Source organism: Alosa alosa, chromosome 7 (genome assembly GCF_017589495.1).
Source record: "Alosa alosa isolate M-15738 ecotype Scorff River chromosome 7, AALO_Geno_1.1, whole genome shotgun sequence".
Classification (NCBI taxonomy): Eukaryota; Metazoa; Chordata; class Actinopteri; order Clupeiformes; family Clupeidae; genus Alosa; species Alosa alosa.
Window position 1 is genome coordinate 20,043,248 of NC_063195.1, and position 25,149 is coordinate 20,068,396.

At 40.4% G+C, this 25,149-nt stretch overlaps 2 protein-coding genes and 1 long non-coding RNA gene across 3 annotated transcripts in view; all 3 read left to right on the forward strand.

Annotated features, from left to right (window-relative positions):
* The window catches only part of LOC125298155 (histone H3-like), a 781,614-nt gene that overhangs the window by 589,668 nt on the left and 166,797 nt on the right, over positions 1 to 25,149 (forward strand). The gene's annotated exons all lie outside the window — the stretch shown is intronic.
* Positions 8,301 to 10,170, forward strand: LOC125298190. The gene is made up of 3 exons (XR_007194177.1): positions 8,301 to 8,601; positions 8,810 to 8,836; positions 9,362 to 10,170. It is a non-coding gene; the product is annotated as an uncharacterized LOC125298190 (long non-coding RNA).
* On the forward strand, positions 11,857 to 24,895 carry LOC125298140 (protocadherin-like wing polarity protein stan). Its single transcript, XM_048248845.1, has 11 exons — positions 11,857 to 11,975; positions 12,424 to 12,482; positions 12,579 to 12,663; positions 12,812 to 12,927; positions 13,197 to 13,238; positions 13,477 to 13,587; positions 13,699 to 13,875; positions 22,037 to 22,141; positions 22,747 to 22,938; positions 23,578 to 23,666; positions 24,579 to 24,895. Exons 1-11 carry the CDS (start codon positions 11,897 to 11,899, stop codon positions 24,628 to 24,630), a joined length of 1,107 nt encoding a protein of 368 aa, XP_048104802.1. The 5' UTR covers positions 11,857 to 11,896; the 3' UTR covers positions 24,631 to 24,895.

Below are 25,149 nucleotides of genomic sequence, written 5' to 3' on the forward strand. Positions count from 1 at the left end.
GTCCTAAAAAGTGTTGAGAATTGCTCTAAAACTTAAACTGTTTACCATGTTGTAAGTCGCTTTGGCTAAAAAAGCGTCAGCCAAATGTAATGTAATGTAATGTAATGTAATGTAATGTAATAAATGCACACTTCCACGATTAGCATGGACTGTAAAGCCTAAATATTATGCATTACACTCTAAGCAGCTCTAAGGAATGTAAAGAATTTGGAAAATGTGTAAATCTGCCTAGAGCAGGCCATCCCCACAAACTGAGTGGATATGTAAGATGAAGACTGGTGTACTGTAGCTCTTCATATTGATTTGATTTACATTTTACTGCACTGCATGAATATTGTGTTCTACTTCTATGGTTCCAACCAGTAGCATTGTCACACACACAGTTTTTGCAGTAGTGCTTCTGTATGTGACAAATATATTTTTCTGTGTCAGAAAATGTGAGCTAATAAATAATGAAATGTTGAATTCAAAAGTTTTCTTTTTTTAATGTAATATCAAATTAAAGGTACAGTCAGGGATTGCACAGGAAGTTGTGTTTGTGTTCTATGTTTATATTTCCATTTATTAGCAGACACTTTTTTGCTAAAAAAAAAGCATACTTTACATTTTAACCAAGGACCAAACAAAAGAGGTACAGTAGCTCACCCTTACATTCAGTATTCCTTGAGAAACTCCACACAGGGTTTTGGTTTTTTTTGGAAAACAGGCTGCCCCCACTTTGTTTGTTTCCAGTTCTCGGAGCTCTGGGCTGAGACCGGGTTTTTTTTATGTGTAATCACGAAATGGGCAGCTAGTGGTCCTGAGGAGATGATTGCTGAATGTGACAAAAATGTTATGGGCTTGAAATAGTGAGATAGTTATGGTTATAGGATTTGGCAAACACTTTTGTCCAAAGCAAAGATAAAGTGGCCTTCTTAATAATAGGCTCATTATTAGGAGTAATCCGGCAAGATTTCACATAGATCTCCGTTTCTCGAGGTCACCCAGTACTGTCGGTATGAAACAAAACGAAAACAATCGGTTTTACAAACAACAGCTAATGCAGCTGTGAAGGATGTTAAAATCCCTGACTGCACTTTTAAACGTGGTTGCACATTCCCAAGAATAAAACATGGGGCAGAATAAAACAAGAAACAAGGCACACACGAAATACACAACACAACAGAACACAGGCAAGAAACAAGGCAAAACACAACACAACACAACAGAACACAAGCAAAAATGTCCAAACATGATCATGGGTTGGGCAATGCGGTGTCATGCATGTATACTGTACATATACTGTATATATGGAAGAACCTCTATTTTACACATGTATTTGCTACACATAAACCATGTATTGGAACAAAGTGATCACATCTCACAACACAAAACCACACTAATTCACAAAAGGATTTTCTAAGGGATTCCTCCTTCATACATATAAAACAACACAAGTAAATCGCTCATAATTTACATATACAGTGAAAAAATGATCAAATAAATTACGGATAAATTGTTTGACAAATGAAAATATCCTAACAGTATTATTGAAGACTTAATCACTATTTATGTCTGACCAGGGACATCTTATGAAAACAGTAAACACTGTTCCTTGACCTGCTTTCTACAGTACAGCCTCATTATGCTTCATAAGAGTGTCCCTTTGTCCTGAAATATCCCTTGTAAAACAAGGAGCATTTGCATGGGATCTTGATTTTGGATAGAGATTTTCAAGTCCGTATAGCTCCATATTTCTTCCTGGTAGTGGAGCCAGAACTTAACCCTTAAAGGAGTACCGTCACACCGGTGTGATGGGAATGTTGAGAAATGAACGTTCTAAAGAATATCTGGGTTCATTAAATTCAACATAGAATTTTAGAACCTTCAATTGTTGCGGAACTTAGAATGTTCAAAAACCTACACCTTTAAGGGTTAAGACATGGTGACCAGCCGCTGGATCTGGACTGTCCTGCTGTTGGGCTCAACACCAACTCATCTACATCCAAGCTGGGTTTAAAGCTGCACGCCGAGCAGATGCACAACTGAAAAAAAAAAAAGAATTCTTGACTTTGTTTGGGTGGGCAAGACACAATGCTTGGAGCCGGCCCTGGTGGCCAGAGGGCATTCAATGCTCCACAAAAGTCGGATGTAGTGAGGATTCTCTCTATTAATACATTCCTTCTTGCCCGCGCGTGCCAGAAACACTCATTTGGTTCTTGCGGGCCGGACGTGGAATATGTCTTAGGACTACGCATCCACTTGGAATGCCATTCACTTCAATTGATTTCTAGGTGGAGTTACTGCTTGTCCAGATATCTGATGTCCTGATGTTAAATACTAAATATACTATATAAACTAAATCAAATATCCATATAGTGTGTTTAAGGATGATCAAGCATGAGGCGCTTGCAGTGACAGGGCAGGGACTGAGCCTGTGGTTCTGTATGCATGGTAAGATGCTCTATGAGAGTGAGTGTCATGGTGATGGATGCAAATAAGTAAGTGCAACAGTGCAACAGTGCAAGAATAAGGTCTAGAGACCAGCATAAAATAAATATGGACATATAAGAGAATAACGTATAATGTAGACAAGGTAATATAAAAAACTATATCAGTGCAAGAATAGGTTGAGGTAATAGGGTTACAGCCATTGGTCAAGTATTAAGTATAAGGTAGGTTAAGTACGGCCACAATCCAGGCTGTGGGAGGGAGGGAGGGGTTGTGCATATGTGCTAATATAGCATGTAAACAGTGTAGCAGTAAAACAGTAGGCTAGTGGACAGTCAGTACAAAGACGTGGAGAGGCAGACAGACTATGCAGAGAAGTCTACATGTATCTCTCCTCTTCCCTTTGAACAGTGCAATGGCCCATGGAGACAAATGAGTTCCTCAGTCTGTCAGTTGTGCATGACAGTGAGCGAAGTCTCCAGCTGATCAAGCTCTTCTGCTTTGTAATACGGAAAACAGAGAGGCCGTGTTGCTTCCCCATCAACATGTACAGTTCAGTTACACACTTATGTCATGCCATGTTGTTTCTGCCTTGATGTATTATTGCAGAAACGTCTATAGACTGTGAAACTCCACAGCCAATTAATCTGCCAACCAGGAATGAGGAATACCAAGGTAAAAAAACACTCCTTAATGTCCATTATTTGTCAGAGGTGTTATAAATCATGCCAGTTATAATACCAAATTACAAAATACTTGTCCTGTTGGTGATCTATTTGTCTTGACATTTTTTTCTTGCTGCTAATAATTATGATACTATAGAGAGATGATGTGGACTAAATACTGCAGATAAATTAAAAATGCAATTTCAGGGCAAATAACTTCACCCATACAGTCATTTTATTTTATTTTGTTATCAAAATAACGGTTGGAGATGCACCAGCTTCAGTGATTAAAAAGAAATCTCTGGATGCAGAAGCTCTCAAAGACGTGAGTGTCTTTAAAAGTATTTTCAAATGCAATGAATTCTGTCATAAAAGTCTATGTGCTTATCATATGTCAGAGTTATTGTATAAACATTGGATTCATATGATCTAGTTTTACAGTATGTTGTTATGCTGTAATGACTTTGGTTAATCATTTCCACTTTCCTCCAAAGCCCAACACACATCTCGATGGCTCTATCACGCCATCACATGTAAAAGTAGTGGGGTAAGTTCTATGAATAACATATTTCTGTATGCAGTGTTTATTGTGACATAAAGACACACATACACACACTGTAGTGTCGGGACGGGTTTTCTGAGTTCTGAGGCCATGTGGGCAATATTATCACAAGCACAAACTGTGTTAACAGAAGATTGAAGCTTTTATATTCAACAATTACGATTTAGAGTAACTCACAAAGTGTCAGATAAAAACTCAACCAAACTTTTACAGCTCCGTCTCAGACAGGTTTGTCATTCATTAAAGTCCTTCAGATAAATTCAAAAACTCCAAAGTCCAAAACTCAATTTCCAGCTTTCCAGTCCACAAGCTTAACCTTCTTTGAGCAGCGCTCCTAAAGCTTCCTCTGTGTGGTCTTTTGTCTTCCACCCAACACAACATTTGTCGGTCTCCTTTCTGCCTTGATGATTAATCCCAAACACCTGCACTCTTCCCGCTGCATTGTGGGAGGTGTAGTTTCTATGAAGGAGGCCATCTTGGGAGTTCCATGACCTCTTTCTGTGGGAATGTACCGTCCGTACACATGTCCCCTTGGGATGCCACAACAGACAGACAGTCAGACAGACAGACAGACAGACAGACACACACACACACACCCACACACACACATACAAGAATGCACACATTATGGTTATGGTTATGGGACTTTGCAGATGCCTTTGTCCAAAGCGATACAGACAGATGCACACATCCTTTTTCACAACACATAAAAAGAGGTTTGACTGTATCTACTTTGATGAGGTACTGTATATCTATGTTGTCTTGGGAATTGCCTTAAAGAGGTATACAAGTGCTCAAGGTCGGATCATTCTGCCATAAAAAGTGAACTATGTTTGTAGTTTATGGATTGGCAGACTTGGTGGGGGATTTTGGTACAGATTAAGTTTCAGAAAATTAACTGTAATTATATAATGTTCTATACCACCTGAAAAATAGTTTTTACTACTGCTATACTTATTGCAAGTCTTATTTTGTTTTTATAGATCAGAAACAATCCAACACTTCTACTACATGACGTCAATGATAATGCACCAGTGTTTGAAGAAGACAAGTACATAGTGAATGTATCGGAGGTAAGAAAGCTAAGAGTTGGAATTAGTATTTAAAATATTTTTTTATTTCAGTTGTGTAAACACAATAATTTATCTCAAGAACAGTGTGTCTTGTTTGATTATAACATCACTGCAACTTACTATCCCCAGGAGAAGCCAGTTAACACCTTGGTGACTCAAGTCAAAGCATTCGATGCAAATGTTTCTTCACACTATAACACTTTCAAGTACAGTATTGAGGTATGTTTGGGTTCCACATAAATTGTGTCATTATTATTTGTTTTCTTCAGGTTTGGCTTTTATAAAAATATTTTTATGTTTCTTTGTTCCAACACTTACAGCAAATTCTGAGACATATTTCACTTGAACAGTTGAACTACACTGTGTCAAAACAGTACAATTTAACAGTGAAAGCCAAGGTATATAAGGACTTCAGTTAAGTATCTCTGTGGCGTTCTATCATAATAAGTATACAATATATTTAAATATGTATTGCATACATTTATTATACATTTGTTTTGTTTATTTTGTTTTCATAAACATTTGTTTATTTTGTGTCAGGTTTTTACTCACTCAGTCTCTAAACTAATGTAATATGTGTTCATTAGGATACTTTTGGCAAAATAGGAGAAACTACTGTAGTAATTAAGGTGTGGGAAACCCCAGGACTTCATTTTGAACATGACCTTCACAATGCCATGATACCTGAGAATGAGGTATGTCCAACAATTATCTGAATGTGTGATATTATGTAAATTCATCCATATTCATATGGGTGTGTTACAGAGAAAATGACAAAAGTATTTATTGACTCTTAAACCCACGTTGTGTGTATCAGTTAGCAGGGATCAATTTCTATTTCATGCCATAATTTTCCAGGTTGGCCGATTTCAATCGATTCATCCAGCCCCAATAAAGGCCTTTGATGGGGATCAAGAGATCATTTACAGCATCAGTAAAGGTAAAAACAAACAAACAAACAAACAAACAAATAATCAGGCCACCCACCCAAATGAGCTATGGCTGCAGAAGGTTATAGCAGAAAATGAATCTCACACCAGGCATAAGTTATCACATGATAATTTCTGTCCAGATAAGATAACAGTTGAGACCGTTGTTTTTCTGACTTGGGTGAAAATGTTACGTTTCCCTCAGTATCTCCAGAAGAGTTTTGGGGAAACTTTGCCATTGAGAAGGAAACTGAAGTTATCAACGTTAAAAAGGAACTGAAAAGAGAGAAAGCATCCTTGATAAACATGGCCATAATGGTAAGAGATCATTTATAGTTTATTTCATATATACACTGGAGAGATGTTAAATTTCTAGTGCTATAGGCAGCGACCAATCAACAAGCAAGCCTATTTACCGTCAAAACCAAAATCACTAACAAATCACAACTCACTTACATGTACAAAAACATCACCAACAGAACAGCCTTCAAGAGCATTTCACTGGGGTTATCGAGCAGGCACCTTAATTCATAGACGTTTCATTGAATTAGGGCAACAACACCTCCAGAAGTCTCAACAGTGGCTCATCTCGTTGCTGTGACCGTTTATGGTCCAATCAGCAACACACACACAATGCCTACCCTTGATGAGGGCACCCACAAATACTAACAAATGCTTCAGTCAGTCCTCTTCGTTTTGATTCAATCAGCAACATGTACAAACAAAACCTAAACCCTTGATGGGGGCACCAACAATTACCAGCAAATTCCTTGGTAATTCTTTTTCGATGCCGTGGCCGTTTATGATCCGATCAGCAACAAAACCCCATAAACCACAAGCACTTGTTGCGGGCCCTCACAAAGACCAATAATTACCTACAAGTTCTTCTGTCATTCCTCTTTGTTACTGTGGCCGTTTCAGTCATGATATTATAGAACAGTGTCTACAATAATCATTTGTGATGTTAACCATCCACATCATTGCAAATTAAGATTGAAGTGGCCACTATATACTATATATATAGCCAATATATTTCACGACTCGCAATATATTGGTACAACATTGAAATCTCAAAGACAGACAACACAATGTTTTAAATGTTGTTTTTCTGTTCAGGCTTCACTAAAGAATGACAGCATGAAGACAGCAGTTGCCACTGTAAGAGTCCAAGACTACTGCATGCTACACTCTGACACTGCTTTGATACTTACATGACAAAACAACATGACATTTTGTCATATCGTCTCATGTTGTGCCATGTACTGACTCAAATTAAGAACAACTTTTAGGCTTCCAAACGACAAACACTTCCCCCTGACTCCTAAATAAGCTATTCATCTCTGGCCTTTGGTTCACTCACTCAATCCACTTCTCATGTCTCTTTATTAAGCCTTGCGCCCAAATGTGTGGCAGAAGGTGTGGTCTGGCGTGTGATCCAAAAAAATCGCTATCTTACACCGTCTAAAAATCATTACGCCACTGACCAAGAAAAACCTGGCCTATAGCGAAAAGGGCATGAAGGCACAGCTGAAGACGCACTGTCAGGAAATGTAAGCAGCCCTTAGCAAGCAGTCCCAAACAACTTATTTGCAGGATAAATACAGTAGCCTTAGGATTTTAGGTCATTCGCACATTATTGGGGTAATGGTTGCTTTTTTCAGGCTATGTTTTTGATTGACCCCTTGTCAGCCAATAGTGAATGTAATTAATTTGTGTAGAACTGTTTTGTCGTTGACTATGAGACCATGGTGAAGTTAGTTTCACTTTAAAATAATAGACGAGTGCAGATGTGTGTAGGCTATTAGTTGAATACCTGTTCCATATGGCCTTGCGTGCAATGCAAATTCCTTCAAATGTGCCACTGACTATCAAAATATGCGCTGTTTGAAGTTGCGCTGCTTGTTGTTAAAGGGAATGACAGATGTAATTATCATTGGTTTAACGGATGTTATGCCCAAAACATTACATTACATTACATTACATTTGGCTGACGCATTTTTAACCAAAGCAACTAACAACATGGTAAACAGTTTAAGTTTTAAAGCGATTCGCAACAATTTTAGGACAATTTAAAAACGGTAGAGTACAGTAAGAATAAGTGCATCAGTGAGTGCTGTTTTTAACAGTTACGTGTCAGTTCAAGGCGGCTGGTAAGTGCTAGGATCAGCAAGACTTGTTGTGAGTGGTGCTATGATAGGAGATGTTCTCTAAAGAGCTGGGTCTTCAGGAGTTTTTTGAAAATGGAGAGGGATGTCCCTGCCTTAGTGCCTTTAAAGTGAAGCTGAAACCAACATTTCTGAATATTTTACAGTTTTATGTTATTTTCCTTTCTATAGTTGTCATTGTTTACAGTATTCAGAACACCCTCTCTCTCTCTCTCTCTCTCTCCCTCAGGGCTCTTGAGAGTGCATTAAACTGGGATGTGAGGATTATCAGAATCAGCGGTGATAAGGCACGGAACCTTCCCCTCAGCAGATCTTCCACCCATCAGACATACGTCGACTTTATCACACTCACACATGACAATGTGATAATGCCCAAAGATGACGTTGAAACGTAAGACCCTTAAGGAACTTACATATCATGTTCTCGAAGCTCTAGCTTTTATAGGATAATCTATAGGATTCAGGTTTAGGGGCAGCATCACACACTGTAGCCTCAGTCATGAATAGTGATGAATGATTTCACCAGAAATGTATTTTGTTTACTCTCCTCATTTACTCTGAATGTGTCTTCCTGTCCCTGACTTGTTGTTTGTTTCTCTGCAGGAGGCTGAATGATGAGAAGCAGAAGGTTCTGACGGAACTCCAGGCTGTGTTTGGTCCTGATGTGGATTATGACATCATGCCAGATGAAGCTCCTTCATGGCTTAACATCATGACAGTTCTCCTGGGAGTTTTAGGAGCTCTGACATGCGTTAGTGTGATTCACCTAGGGATTACGTAAGTGTGTTCATCTCAATTACAGGCACAGTAGTGTTCAAAATTAAAAGATTTTTCTTGTTCATATGATGTTGGTTAGTACAATCAATTACAAAGGTGGTTTCTTTGTTTTTTTTCTTTCTTTCTTTCTTTCTTTCTTTCTTTCTTTCTTTCTTTCTTTTTTTTTTTATTTCATTTTGTCATCACTATTCATGTTTTCCCCCCATAGACGAATAAGACAAAGGCACAAGCAAAGGTGAGATGAAAACATGATCAGTCTTTATTTTGTGTAGATTCAGCCATTTGATGTATTCATCATGAAATGTATATTTTCTCTCTATATTTAATAATAAGCCCCGAGAGGCCGTAGGTTAAACTGATTCTACAACAGCTAAGGGGCGTTGTTAGGCACAACGCGCTAGCGGAGTGCCTAAAACCCCCCTTAGCTGTTGTAGAATCAGTGTAACCTACCGACTTGAGTGGCTTATTGCTTTTTTAAAACTGTTACTACAGTATAAATACCTGGCAAAGTTTCATAAAGTAAAGGCACAGCAACTAGAAATAGAACCGATTTCCTCTATCTGAATGGTTGCCAAGCAACGTCGAGACGTAGCTACTTTAACTTTTGTATCAAGTTGTGGTAGCGCAGTAATATAGAACGAAATGCGGTCAAGGTGTACTGTATGCTTATGCTGCATTTTACAATGGCATCGAATGCAATTCAGCCAATCCAGGACTGGAACTATCATTTTTGAATAATGTATTTACTTATTTTCCCCAGGAGAAGAGACTCCAAGGAAGACAACCCTAATTTCTGGGCCACTGGCATACAGGGGATGGGCCGTCAGCATACAACCGAGATGCAACGTGTACCACCTCATATGATAAACCCAGACAGATTTTATCGCTAGATTATTATTGTGTGTGTGTGTGTGTGTGTGTAGATATAGGCCTACCTATCTGTTAACAGTAGAGCTAAACCATGTGTGTGTGAGAGTAGCCACCCACCCCACATCAGAAGTGTGTGTGTGTGTGTGTGTGTGTGTGTGTGTGTGTGTGACCAAGGATCATTTTAAGCATATAGATGAAGGTGCTGTAAATGCATGTAATGTATGCAAATATATGAAATTCTGTAAAAAGAAAGAAGGAATGTTGCCCATGTGGACCTATTCAGACAGCAGTAGTTCTTGATGAACAATCATTGTTAAAATGATCATGTGATATGAATTTGAACATATTCAAACACTTTTGTACATATACATATTTTTTGTTATGGACATCCTAGAGGGACATAGCCTACTTTTGGCACTACTAATTAAGGTCACATCAATTCAGTGGTATCAAATGCTATAGAAGGCTTCTAAATCTTTGGTGGGAGAGTACTGTTCCCATATACTATTGTGTGCTGCTGCCTCTATGAGCTGAAACTCACTGACACTGAAATGTACACATTCAAGATTAGTGTTGAGAGTAAAGCTTGTATGTATGTATGTATGAGGCTGTGTACAGTACATCCTGCATGGAATGTAACAATGATATGTGTGAACAAGAATATCCTTACAGGACAATAAAGACTCTATACTATACTTATTCATTATTGCATCTAGGACCTTCTTCATTATTTCTAAACAATCGCAATGAACACTTTTCAAAGTTCAATTATGAAATGTATAAAGGATGGTTGTGTACATCATATTGTAATATACCAAGTATCTGTGATAAAGTGTGTACAGTATATATTGTCTGACTTCATCATTGTACTGTATCACTTTGAAAAGTGAAAGCTCTTCTGTTAGTCACACTAGAGTAGAACATTTTGTTTTGTATATGCATCTGACTAAATTCACTTGCTAAATGACATAGCTAGTGTGTCTGTTGATAAATGAGCTGAATAAATAAATACATACATACATACATACATAAAATGTAGCATACACCACTTGTCTCTATTTAGTTATTGAAGCACAGAGCAGTAAATGGCTTTGCTTAGTGGTGGGTAAACTGTGATGTAGTCTTGTTAGCTGTAGTGGGCATACTATGATCAACCCCAATACGTATCCTTGCCTGTTTTAAGTGGGCATACAGTACTGTGATTGTGATGCTTTTTAACTGGGTATACTGGGTAGTCTTGCGTATCACATAGACTACACCACTGGCATATTTACAAATGAGAACTGCTGTAAGGGGCTGGGGATAACTGTGACATGGGCTTATGGCAAAAGAGGTGGGGTGGGGTTGTGGTGGGCGGGTCTGTGAGAAAGAGATTCTATTATTAGTTAGTGTCACATGAATTGGTGTGATTTTCTTTGCGGTTATGTAAATTTGGTTCATAAATGGTTACATTTGGGTCAATAACTCACCACAGTTTCCGTAAATGTTTTTATACTCATTTCCTGTATTACAGTATAATGTGTCAACACACATTTTGTGTCACATACTCTTAATGAACCAGGAAGTCATGCAATATTATAGGAAGTCCACAAACATTCTGATTAACTTAACAAAACTGGTTGTAAATTGAATATAAACTGAACACACACACACACACAAATATATATATATATATATATATATATATATATATATATATATATATATATATATATATATATATATATATGTTTTGGACAAACATACTGACTTCTTTATAATGCATTGTTTTTCTCAGAATATATTTGCTTCCCTAGGATGATTTTTTTTTCTTTTTTGTTGTGACACTAAGTTAAATTCCCAAAAGAGGATTTTTTTTATTTGTCTTTTGAACCACCTTTACCAGAGGTGCCGATAAATGAGGGGGGCGCGTAGAAAATGTGTAGTGACTACTAATGGGGAGGAGTCCATGTGGAGATGTGCCAGGACCTCTTGTCCAATCCAACATAAATACATCACTAGACCAGACAGACCTAACATGCAGGGCATCTCAACCCATGGACTGCCTTGTCCAATCCAACATAAATACATCACTAGACCAGACCTAACATGCATACATGATCCTTATTAAATCTACGCTGAGTTTGTCCCACTGTACTGTTTGATGATGAAGCAGAGCCTTTGCATGTTCTGTGTCTTCTACCTTGATTAATAATTAACCTAGTCGGTGCATCATGAATGTCAGTGTGTGCTCTTAGCATAGCATGAACACACTAACAGGCTGTAAAAACATAAAAGCTCATTGGCCTTTGGCTTTTTGGCAACACTTCTCCGTTAGTGAATGTGATGTCACACAGAAGGGACTGCCTTAAAAAGTGGGCAGGGAAAAGATATCCTCTAAGGATTTGATTGAAGTGCTGCATGTCAGCGGTTACTCGGCCACAATATGGGGACTTCTCTGTGTGTTTGGGTTGTGATCCTCTCGGCCTGGTGGTTCACAGACTTCATCCGCAGTCTTCCAGTGGGTGAGTACAGAGAGCAGGAAGCACAGATGTATTTTTCTAGTTCATCTAGTTTATAGTTAATCAATCATGTCTCTTTGTGTCAATGCAGTGTGTGTTGACTTGATTATACCTAAAGGTTGTCTACATATGATGGGACTCAAAAAGTGGCATCTTACTGAAATTGGTCTGGTTTTAGTGTTAATTTGAATCTGCTCTGCAGGTCGGTTTGGAGGTCTGTTTTATGTGTCTTTGTTTGTTTGCTTGTGTGAGTGAGTGAGTCACTGTGTGAGTTAGTGAGTGAGTGAGTGAGTTAGTAAGTAAGTGAGTGAGTGAGTGAGTGAGTGAGTGAGTGAGTTAGTAAGTGAGTGAGTAAGAGTAAGTGAGTGAGTGAGTGAGTGAAATCATGTTCCCATCAAATGTTTGTATTAACCTTTTCCCCTGTATAACATCTGATAATCTAACATTATAGACGATCTGACACCGCTGTTTGAGTATGACCGATATGAGGCCTCCATACCAGAAAATGAGGTGAGTCTTTCATCTTTCCATAGCTTAGTACCCTAGACTAACACTTCTGTTAGGTACACCTGCTTGTTCTGGTCACCTATATTTACGTTTCACCAGCTGGGACCTGTACTTGAAGTTCTTCCAGCACCCATCAAAGCCAATACCACTGGCAACCACACAATAATTTACAGCATCAGTGAAGGTATGACATGTCAAAAATGTCCTTACAAAACTCATTTGTTCTTGAATCATGTGAATCAAGAATTGTGGTCATATTGTCATGCCAGATGTTAAAATGTCAGGAATATTGTGTTATGTTGTGTTGAGATGTGCTGTCTTATCATTCCAAGTCTCTCCAAGAAAGTACTGGAACAACTTCATTGCTAACCAGAGCACAGGAGTCCTAACGGTTGTTCGTCAACTGGACTTTGAGAAAATAACTGACAACATAACCATCATTTTTAATGTAAGGACAAAAGAAAAGTGTAATTGTTACAGGTTTCCCTTTCCCCCCTTTTTTCCCTACACACACACACACACACACACACCCTTTCATTTATTTGTTTTTTGAGGAGAAAAAAACACAACAAATTTACTCTATTATAAACCTATAATGAGATGTAATTAAAGAACTCTTGAATCTTGAATCTCTACATGGTACATGATGCAAGAGTTGAACTTGTAGGTAATACATCATTTAAATGTTATCTGCTTAAATCTTGTAAATGTTATCAGGCCTCTCTGGAGATCGACAACACGAGGACAACTAACACCTCGGTAAAGTATAGTGTTGTTTAGTTCTGTGGTAGGTCACATGATCTCTAACCACAGACGATGAGAATGGCAATGAAAAGCCTAAATATACATCTCCGTCTAGTCAGAGTTTGAGAATCTTGACAGTTGGATAATACAACCCCTTGTCATGAACACAATTTGCATCATTGTGAGTCGTACAGTTCTATCACAGCAGCACTTTGTAAAAGAAAACTATGATGCCCCTTCTGTTTGTCAATAGGTCACGGTCCATGTGGAGAATGTGAATGAATCTCCTGTATTCCGTGGTAGTGGATATTCCGTTTCCATCTATGATGATGCCTGGCATGGCTCTACTGTGGTTACAGTAAAGGTAGGTAGCATATATATATATCTATAATCTAGATTCCCAATGTTCAGGGTATGATTAATTTAGCTGCATGCATCGATGAACCACCCCTGTCCAACTCGTTTCTCCCCCCAGGCCACAGACCCTGAGAACGAGAGTCTGCGGTACCTCCTGCAGTCGTCCAACCCACATTTCGGTGTGAGGCCTAATGGCCAGGTGTATGTCCAGTCACTTACTTTTGCGGGTAACTGGGCGAACTTGAGGGTGAGAGCAGAAGACCCACATGGACTCTACGCCATAACATCAGTACAGGTATGTGAAAATATGTCATGGATCCGAATTCAGTGAACAACAATTATGCTCTACCTTTTGAAAGTTGTGATGTAGTCTCAATCGAGAGAGTTTTGTCCCAGAGAGATTTGTGAGGTCGTCTCAATCGAGAGTTGTGTCCCAGAGAGATTTGTGAATACATTTTTAAATACTCACTAGATGGTTACTTCATCCCAATTGCAAGTAATATAAAGAACACATACTGTATGTTAAACGTGTTGCCTTTACCTTTGTGAAATCATAATTATGAATAGAAGTGCCACTCGTTTTTGTTTATTTTTGTATTAAAATATAACAAAATAAGGAAATGCATCATAAAACAGGCATAACTGTTTATCAACAATCAACAATTGTACAAATGAAGCAACATACATACTCAATAACATCTGTCTGAACAACACATTGAAGCCATTGAACACGGCAATTTTATACCAGACTATACCACACATGAGGGGCAGAGTCTCACTGTGTGTGTATTGCATATGTATTTTTTGATAGGGGATGGCATGAAAAGGTAAAAAGAAGAATTGATGTTTGTGCATGAGTGCAAGCGTGTAGGTCCTGGTAGCATCCCAATCACATTGGCAGCCATGCAGGGTTCATTTCTTGAGCAGGAAGACCATTCAATTCTACCATTTTTTGACATCCATATGTTGTCATTTGCAAGCTGCTGACAGTCTAGTCCAATGTCCGGCTGCTCAATGGCTGGTTCTATGGCTGGCTGCTCATCGGCTGGTCCTGTGGCTTGCTGCTTATTGGCCGGTCCTGGGGCTGGCTGCTGGCGAGGGCCTGAGGTTCTGGCCTGAGCAGGAAGGTCCTCCCTGAGAGCTGGCGGGGTAGTCCTACAGCTAGCTGCTCACGATTGGTCCTGGGGCTGGCTGCATTTTTGACATCCATATGTTGTCATTTGATAAGCTGCTGACAGGTTGGTCCTGGGGCTCCGGCTGCTCAATGGCTGGTTCTATGGCTGGCTGCTCATGGTCCTGGGGCTGGCTGCTGTGGCTGGTCCTGGCTGCTCATGGTCCTGGGGCTGGCTCCTGGGGCTGGTCCTGGCTGCTCACGGGATGGTCCTGGGGTTGGCTGCTTGCGGGCTGGTCCTGGCTGCTCACGGATGGTCCTGGGGCTGGCTGCTAGGGCTGGTCCTGGCTGCTCACGGGATGGTCCTGGGGCTGGCTGCTTGCGGGCTGGTCCTGGCTGCTCACGGGATGGTCCTGGGGCTGGCTGCTTGCGGGCTGGTCCTGGCTGCTCACGGGATGGTCCTGGGGCTGGCTGCTTGCGGGCTGGTCCTGGCTGCTCACGGGATGGTCCTGGGGCTGGCTGCTTGCGGGCTGGTCCTGGTCCTGGGATGGTGGCTGCTTTCGGGCTGGTCCTGGCTGCTCACTGGATGGTCCTGGGGCTGGCTGCTTGGGGCTGGTCCTGGCTGCTCACGGGATGGTCCTGGGGCTGGCTGCTTGCGGGCTGGTCCTGGCTGCTCACGGGATGGTCCTGGGGCTGGCTGCTTGGCTGGTCCTGGCTGCTCACCATGGTCCTGGGGCTGGCTGCTTGCGGGCTGGTCCTGGCTGCTCACGGGATGGTCCTCCTGGCTGCTTGCGGGCTGGTCCTGGCTGCTCAATGGTCATCTCCCCAGTCAACACTCCCGTTTTTCCCGTTTCTCCTATTTCATCTCCCGGCACCCTCCCGTTTTGTTATTTCTCCCGGAAAACTCCCGTAATTTGCATGGCCATCAAACTGCATTTTAAAATCATTGATCCATTCATTTTTTCTATTAGTCTGACATCTCCCAGGTTGCCAGATTGTGTATGAAATACACCCTACACATACACAATCACTTAGTTTCAATTTCAACCGTTTTGTCATAGGCTAAAACCTGGCAACCCAAAACCCAAATAAAGAAGCGGGTGCTGATTGCGCAGCCTGAGTCTCATCGTAAGCAAGCGGGCTAGTTGAATGGCCTACTCCAGATCAAGCTGTTGTGAAATTGTTGGAAATTTAATTGATTAACACATCACATAAACTGTTATTGAGTGTTGTTGATACACTGAACTTGGAACCAAATCAGACAGCAAGCAGCTTTGGAGTTTTGGAAGTAGGCTGCAGGCAGGCAGCTGGTGGATACACAGCTGGTTTTTGGAAAGCTAAATGTTGACAGGTATGCTGCTCACGGGATGGTCCTGGGGCTGGCTGCTTGCGGGCTGGTCCCGGCTGCTCACAGGCTGGTCCTGGCTGCTCACGGGATGGTCCTGGGGCTGGCTGCTTGCAGGCTGGTCCTGCCTGCTCACGGGATGGTCCTGGGGCTGGCTGCTCGCAGGCTTGTCGCTGGCTGCTGAAGGGCTAGTCTGAGGCTCTTTTACGTTTCGGAGCTGGCTGATGCTTATTCTCCTCTTCAAACTTAGTGTCTGACTCTGAATTTTCAGAAATGTTATCCTCATTTCTTTGAAACTATTTGCTCTGCATCACCATCAAAACCCTTTGACACACACACACAGGACCTGATTTTCCACACTTTAACTAGTTCCGGGTCCAGTGGACCCAAACATCCTGTGTGTAATATAAATGTGAAGGAGGGGTATGCAGGAAGGGGTTCATTGAAAATGTTTTCTGGTTTATGTTCCTCATAGAAAATGAGCCAAGGCCAATGAATCTTAGTTTAAAAAAATAATTATTTTTATCATTTTTATTAAGCTAAAAACTGAAAATGGGTCCCACAGACCCGAACACCTTATAAGGGTTAAACTGCCCTCAAAAGTGTCCTTTACATGATAAAAATGTTTGTAGATGGTCCCCTTAAATTGAAGATACATGTATGTGGATTTGGATACAAAAGGGAGCAGCTGAGTTATGTGCTCTACAGTTAAGCTTGGGCGTTTTTTTTTTTAATGTTTTGTCTGCTCGCAAATGGTTCTGTACTATTCTGAGTGTGACATCAATGTTTTTTAAATAGTGACACTACATCATGTGAAATAAATATTTCATCCTTTTCCACCTTAATGTTGTTTAGTGCCTTTGCCATCTGTTTTCAAGTTCTTGCAGTGTTGTTTTGTAGATGTTTTATTAGCTCAACTAATAGACTGCTGGATAGATTGTAGGTGACTGGGCCTATCCTATCCACAACTGGGTGGAGTACTGTCTGTAGGTACTGTCTAAAATAATCATGTACAGTAGGACTGAGATACGCGGTCTCTCACACGGGTCATGTGATGTGTCTTATCTGGGCCCCTCAATCATGTCATATGGGCTATGTTATTCACCACTGAATGTCTTAATTGGGCCCTTCATATATCAGAATCATATATCATTGGTAAGTTATTCACCCCTGATATCTGAATGCGGGCCCTAAGTCAAATAACACAGTTAATGCTGTGATGTGATAAACATGCTTTGTAATTGCCATTTTCTTCACAGCAAGATACCTTAAATATGTTGATGGTTATGTCATATTTGTAAATCTAAATCTGTCAATTTCTTTCCACAAAACCCACCAGAAGTCATCATTTGAGGAGTTTGTTTTTTATCAAACATTTCTCCAGGGAGAATGCCACCCCCACCTAATAGGTTCCCTTTTGTTTGTTTTTTTACCCCTGTCTTCCAAACGTCTATGCACACCACTTACAAAGAGAGAAATCCCCACAATTGAGTTGCTTGGACCCCTAAAAATCGAAATTTGAAGGGACACAAATTCAATCCGACAATAAACAAACATCCTCAAAATGAAATACATGTTGCCACACAAAAACACAACATGCCACACAATCTTATAATCTCAGTGTAGCTGATTACTTTTTAGAATTCAACTTCTTTAACATCATTTAACATTTGTGAGGTGATTAAGAGGATAATGACCAGTGGTGGACGAAGTACACAAATCCTGTACTTGAGTGAAAGAAGAGATACACATGGTCAAATCCTGTACTTGAGTGAAAGTAGAGATACACATGGTCAAATCCTGTACTTGAGTGAAAGTAGAGATACACATGGTCAAAAGTAAACGTCCTTCTTTTACATTTCCACTTGACTGGAAGTACAAAAGTACTTGCCTTCAAATGTACTTAAGTATCGAAAGTAAAAGTCCTGAAATGTATTATGATTAATACAGTTGCATTTACTATTGTTGAAATGATTCGGCACAGACATGCAGTCATTGAGCCTTTCTCCTCCATTCAAGGACAAAATCAGCTAATAATTGCTGTATGTAGAAAGAACTAAAAACAAACTAATATGATATCTTATCGTAGATACTTCAAAGTAACCACATTTTTCTGAATGCTTTATACTTTCGGACCAAATCAAGATGTTCCCTTTTGTGTTTTATAGTGTCAGATTGTCTATCATTGTCTATCATTTGCTCTATGGCGTCAAGAGGCTAGTTATGATACCATCAATATTGTGAAAAGGGGTCAACAAGGTACAGTAAATAGTGGATATGACAATAACATAGCAAGACCATTATTTAAAGCCTAGCTCTCATATAAGTATACATTCCCAGTGCTTAATTTGTAAAGTGGGAGGTGCCGGAGCACAAAGGCGGTATGCTATATATTGCAATGATGACCACCCAGCAATCAATAATCAACTAGATACAGCGTGGAATGATACATCTGAATACCTATCTGAAGTGTCTCAACTTCTCTCTCCCCGAACAGCGTGTCACCCTCCTGTGGCCAATTTTGTGGATAAAGCACTTTCAAATCCTCGATTAGCTTGTTGTATCCTGTTTGGTCTTTCCCCTATTTCTAAAGACTAATCAGAAAGATATCAACATTGAACACTACACAAACAGTAATTTATTTATTTTTGTTTAGGCAATTTATTTTTTATATTGACGTAAGAGTTGACGGATTAAGCCCTGTTTTTTCCAAAAGGAACTTCAGCTGTACTTCAGCTGTCACAAAATGTAGTGGAGTAAAAAGTAAGATATTTGGCCTTGAAATGTACTGGAGTAAAAGTAAAAAGTTTAACAAAATTGAAATACTGAAGTAAAGTACAGATACGTGAAAAAGCGACTTAAGTACAGTAATTGAGTAAATGTACTCAAGTATCTCCTTCATCTCCAGCCAATGTACAAGCCCAAAGTATAGAGGCTACCAGTTGCCACACGCACCTTCAGGAAATGGACACCCGAAGTGGATGAGGCTCTGAGAGACTGTTTCGAGTGTACTGACTGGAGTGTGTTACAGAATGGAGAGGACTTAGAGGAGGTCACACAGTGCACAACTGATAACCTGAACTTCTGCATGGACATTGTTGTTCCCACCAGAACTGTACGCTGCTTTCCCAACAACAAGCCTTGGATAACCAGCAATGTCAAGACCCTTCTTAACAGGAAAAAGATGGCGTTCAGAGAGGGGGACATGGCAGAGCTGAGGCGCGTGCAAGGGGAACTCAAATTTTTGAAGCTAAAGAGGATTACAGAAAGAAGGTGGAACAGAAGCTGCAGGAAAACAACTTGAAGGAGACATGGGACTGCATGAAGGTTATCACTGGCCTGAAGAAGAACAGCAGCTCTGTGGAGGGGGACCAGGACAGGGCGAACCAGTTGAACCACTTCTACAACAGGTTTGACTGCCCTGCTCCAGCTCCAATGGCGGTGGTCTGTCCACCATCCCCCAGCCCCCACCCTCACACTCCCTCAATACCAGCGCAACACTCACCTCCATCATCACAGGCTATCGTACCCCCACCATCACTGGATTTTGCACCCCTCCCCCACATGGTGATCACGAACAATGAGGTGACAACAACCTCAGTCAACAGCCATCAGACACACAGATCCCAGATGCACCCCTCCTCCTCCCCTCCCCTTACACCCCTCACCATTACAACACATCAATTGACAGTCCAACTTAAGAAATTGCGCAGCAATAAAGCAGCTGGGCCTGACAGACTGTGTCCAAGGCTACTCAAGGCCTGTGCTGCTGAACTGGGGGAGCCACTGAAGCACATCTTCAATTTGAGCCTACGCCTTGGACAAGTTCCAAAACTGTGGAAGACATCATGTCTTACCCCTGTCCCTAAGAAGCCACACCCTAGTGAGCTTAATGACTACAGACCTGTCGCTCTTACATCACATGTGATGAAGACAATGGAGCGATTGGTCTTAGGTATGCTCAGACCCCAGGTACACCATGCACTAGACCCGTTACAGTTTGCATACCAGGAGAAAGTGGGCGTGGAAGATGCCACCACTTATCTTTTACACAGGACACATTCCCACCTAGACAAGGGGAAAAGTGCTGTGAGAATCATGTTCTTTGATTTCTCAAGTGCTTTTAACACCATCCAGCCCCTCAGATTGGGAGACAAGCTCTTGCAGATGGGTGTGGACGCTCACCTGGTAACCTGGATTACAGATTACCTGACCGAGCGACCACAGTTCGTCAGACTGAAGAACTGTCTCTCTGACACTGTGATCTGCAGCACCGGAGCGCCACAGGGAACTGTGCTCTCTCCAGTCCTGTTCACCCTGTACACATCTGACTTCTGCTACAACACCGAGTCATGCCACATGCAGAAGTTTTCTGATGATACTGCAATTGTGGGGTGTATCAGGAACGGGCAGGAGGAGGAGTACAGGAGCCTGGTGGAGGACTTTGTGCAATGGTGCTCAATCATCTTCAACTTAACACTTCAAAGACCAAAGAAGATGGTGGTGAATTTCCGCAGGTCTAAGCTCACTCTGCTACCAGTCCACATTGATGGGGTCAATGTGGAGGTGGTTAGCACCTACAAGTATCTGGGTCTCCACCTGGACAATTAACTGGACTGGTCAGCCAACACTGATGCACTCTACAAGAAAGGGCAGAGCAGGCTGTACTTCCTGAGGAGGCTGCGGTCCTTCAATGTGTGCAGTAAGCTCCTCAGGATGTTCTACCAGTCTGTTGTTGCCAGCCTATGCAGTAGTATGTTGGGGAGGAAGCACAAGGAAGAAGGATGCGGGGCGAATTGACAGGCTGGTAAGGAAAGCTGGCTCTGTAGTGCGAGCTGAACTGGAGTGCATCACTTCACTATCTGACAAAAGGACCCTGAACAAACTGATCAACATCTTGGACAATGAGTGTCACCCACTCTACAGCACTATTGTTAAGCAGAAGAGCCTGATCAGCTGGAGACTTTGCTCACTGCCTTGCACAACTGAGACTGAGAAAGTCATTTGTCCCCAGGGCCATTGAACTGTTCAATGCCTCACTTAAGGGAAGAGGAGAGATAGACTTCTCTGCATAGTCTGTCTGCCTCTTCACCCCCTCCATGTTTGGTACTGTCTGTCCACTAGCCACTTGTACCACTGTCTTTATGCCTCACTGTTTGCGTGCTATATTAGCACATTAGCACATATGCATAACCCCCCCCCCCTCCATGCCACAGCCGAACTGTGGCCAAACTTATACATTTCTTAAACAGTTAAATATATAGATATATAGACTTTACTTTATTTCTGTATTGTTGCACTGTTGGACTTACTCATTTGCACTATCACCATGACCACTATCACCATTGCACTACCACCATGACACTCATTCACACAGAGCACCTTAGAGCACCTTACCATACCTTACTATGCACAGAGAATCACAGGCTCAGTCCCTGCCTCAGTCATTGCAAGCGCCTCTGATTGATTAATCACCACTATGTGGATACTGTTTTTAGAATTGATTTAGATTAAGTGTTTTTGTAATTTGTATTTTAGTATATTTTTATATATTGTATTAAGTGTTAGTTAGTATAATTTGTATTTTAGTATATTTAGCATATTCTTTATCTTCTACTGTCCTTATTGCTTAGTTGTGTTTTTATATTATATACTTTAATTACTCTTTCTGCTGTTAAAGAATGTGTTTGTGTTGTATGTATGCTGCTGAGACCTTGAATTTCCCCTGGGGATCAATAAAGTATCTATCTATCTATCTAAGTAATGTCCACCACTGATAATGAACAAAACAGCACATAGGATTCTGGGCCATCTGAAATTATTATGTAAAGAGGAATACTCTTAAATCCCCTGCTTTGCATTCTACAACTTTATGAGATGTTATGGAAGATGACTAAGAGCTCCTTTACCAGCAAAAGGGATCTTTACAAAGATTTAAATACTAATCATGGCAAAAGCCTACATTTATTTCTGATGTACACCCTATCGGTTTGTGAACAGGTGAGAATTCTTGACAGGAATAGACGTCCTGAATTCCAGCAAAGCATGTATACAGCTGAAATCTTCGACAATGCCCCACGTAACACTCCTGTGGTGCAAGTCCAGGTACCATTATACTATTATTACACTTACTGTATATAACATTATACTATTATTACACTTACTGTATATAACATTATGCAATTATTATACTTACTGTATATAAGATTTTACCAATATTATACTTACTGTATATAACATTATGCAATTATTATACTTACTGTATATAAGATTTTACCAATATTATACTTACTGTATATAACATTATGCCATTAGTACACATACCGTATATACCATTATGCCATTATTATACTTACTGTATATAGCATTATGCTATTAGTACACATACTGTATACAACATTATGCCATTATTATACTTACTGTATATAACATTATGCCATTATTATACTTACTGTATACAACATTATGACATTACTATTGTTTCTGCACTATATATATATATATATATATATATATATATATATATATATATATATATATATATATATATATATATACCATTTATAGGATCTTGCATAATTTCAAAGTCATGTCATGTTTTAAAAAGAACATTCGAGTTTTGCCTTTTCCTGTTGCTATTGCATGGGTATTATGTACCATCCATTTAACTGCATGAATCTATCCACTCTCCAACTCATTTCCCACCCCAGGCCAGAGACCCAGATGCGGGGGATAATGCAGGGCTGAGGTACGTCTGGTGGATATCAGACAGCCGGTTTGATTTGGATAGCTCCAGTGGTCAGTTGTATGTATTGTCCACCAAAGGCCTGAGTGGGACGGTGGTGAGACTGGGGGTGAGAGTAGAAGACCCAAAAGGACTCGATGACACGACATGGGTGGAGGTGAGGAGGAGAGCTGGGGATGGGAGGGCTGGAGCGACCATTCTGAAAATATATTTTGGTTATTTTTTTATTATTTTGCAAAAAAATATTTTGGTTATTTTTATTATTTTTAAATATCCTCTTTTAGTCAGTGTTGTGTGTCAGCAGCACATTTACATGTTCGTTTTGTTGTTAATCACTCCAATCATTTCAAATGAAGCACCACTCAAAGGTTATGCCTCTGCCTCTGATCCAGTAGAGGGTGAAATCTTAGTTGTTCTGTTACTCATAGGTGAATAAGAGGCTGTAAAGCCCACCAGACATGGCCGGCGATGCGACGGTCAAAAGCGACGGTGGAATTCTGTAATCGCTTTACTACACACCAAAGATTCTATAGCGCTATGCTCTAGAATCTTTGCTACACACACACTCTGAAAAAAAAGTGACAAGACAAAGTCTTGCAAAAAGGAGCAACCACTGGAACCACTTACAATATTGGTTCTAATGTACCTGGACTTATAAACTGTCATTATAAACTGTCATCTTTTTCTGCAAGGGGCAGATCAGCTTGGCTAATATCTAATGTTATCTCATCTGCACCGTCCATATTTTAAACTGTCATCTGAGCGCAACATTACTTCTCTGCCCTCTGACTCATAGGTGACAACAAAGAAATGCCACACCACCACTATACTCCTTGGGACACTCATACCACTGGCGGTCATTCTGTGTGGGATTCTCATATTTGTGTAAGTTTGGCTCATCCCACAGCTAGTATTTGCACTAGTATGAAATTATGAAACATGTGCTTAAATTGGGGTGGTTCAGGATTTTGGACATAGGACCTCATTTCCAAGTTAGCAAGTGTGATATTTATCAGTAGAGACCGTTTTCAACACAATTCCTCCCATCCTTCTAGTTGCAGAGTTCGCAGGTGCTAAGCTAGCGCAAGTCATCAGTATGTGTTAGCCTGCCACTAAAAATTGTCTTACCCACTCCACAGTACACCCGAGGCAAATAAATTATAACGCCAGACTATCGATGTAAATGTCTGTGTTGATAGTTTTATTTCTAACATTATTCTGTCCTTGCATTTCAATGATCGGATTACATTTTGAGGGACTAGTTTCTTAGCAGCGGCGGAATTATACTTGCTCCGGTTAGTAGTACTGCGCCGAAAAGTAAACATAGAAGCGCACTCCAATGTGGATACGTAGTAGTAGCCTTGATAATATCAGTCCGCCGCTGCGTTGCCTAAATGCCTACTACTAACTTCAGGGAACAAAGTAACTATTGCAACGCGATGCTAGGGTAGTTTCTTACACTATTCTATCAACACAGACATTTACATCGATTGTCTGGAATTTGCCTCGGGTGTAGCCTACTTTGGAGTGGGTAAGACTGTTTTTAGTGGCAGGCTAACACATACCGATGACTTGCGCTAGCCTAGCACCTGCAAACTCTGCAATTACAAGGACTGGATGAAACGTGTTGAAAAATATCACACTTGCTAACTTGGAAATGAGGTCCTATGTCCAAAATCCTGAACCACCCTTTTAATATTAAAACACACAAACAAATGTTTTTTTTTTATGTTATTAAAGCAAGATCAAAAGAATGACAAAATTGGCATGTATTCTCTTTTTTTTTTTTTCTCTTAGGATATGGAAAAGAAACGCCATAAGGAAAATTTGCTGTGTTGATGGGACTTAACACCAGAAAGGGGTTGTTGGTGCAGGCTTTTGATTGCTGTGGGTGGGGTTGTTGGCTGGTTTTCTTTTACTCATGTTGACTGGAAAGCATTCCAAGGGAACTATTTAATGAAATCCCAATTCAGTACAAAGGTACAGTGAAGGTAAATAGAGGCTACTTTGGGGAATCTAGACTATGAAAAAAGCTTAATAAACACTTTTGTTGTGAAAATAAAGAAAAAACTATGAGAGTATTAAACTTTTGTTTGCAACACATCACCACTCAATCAGTGCTGTTACATGTGCTGTACAATCTGATTACTATATTGCCAGAATACAGACTATTCTATGAAGCTATTAGGTGCAAAGTTCCTGACACATCTGGCAATAGATTTTGCACTTGTAGCCAAAAGTCACATATGTGTTTCAGTAAATATCAGGTGCACAAACTCCATGCCACTCATCACAAATTAAAAAATATCATATGCTCATATGTATGCTACTATCACCACAATATACTAGCCTGACGAGCCAGACCCAC

Bases quoted from the DNA above. Each gene is read 5' to 3' on its own strand.
- LOC125298140 (XM_048248845.1), top strand. From the start codon at position 11,897: ATGGGGACTTCTCTGTGTGTTTGGGTTGTGATCCTCTCGGCCTGGTGG. The intron at 11,976-12,423 runs GTGAGTACAGAG...CTAACATTATAG, and splicing joins CATCCGCAGTCTTCCAGTGG to ACGATCTGACACCGCTGTTT. The intron at 13,876-22,036 runs GTATGTGAAAAT...GTTTGTGAACAG, and splicing joins ACGCCATAACATCAGTACAG to GTGAGAATTCTTGACAGGAA.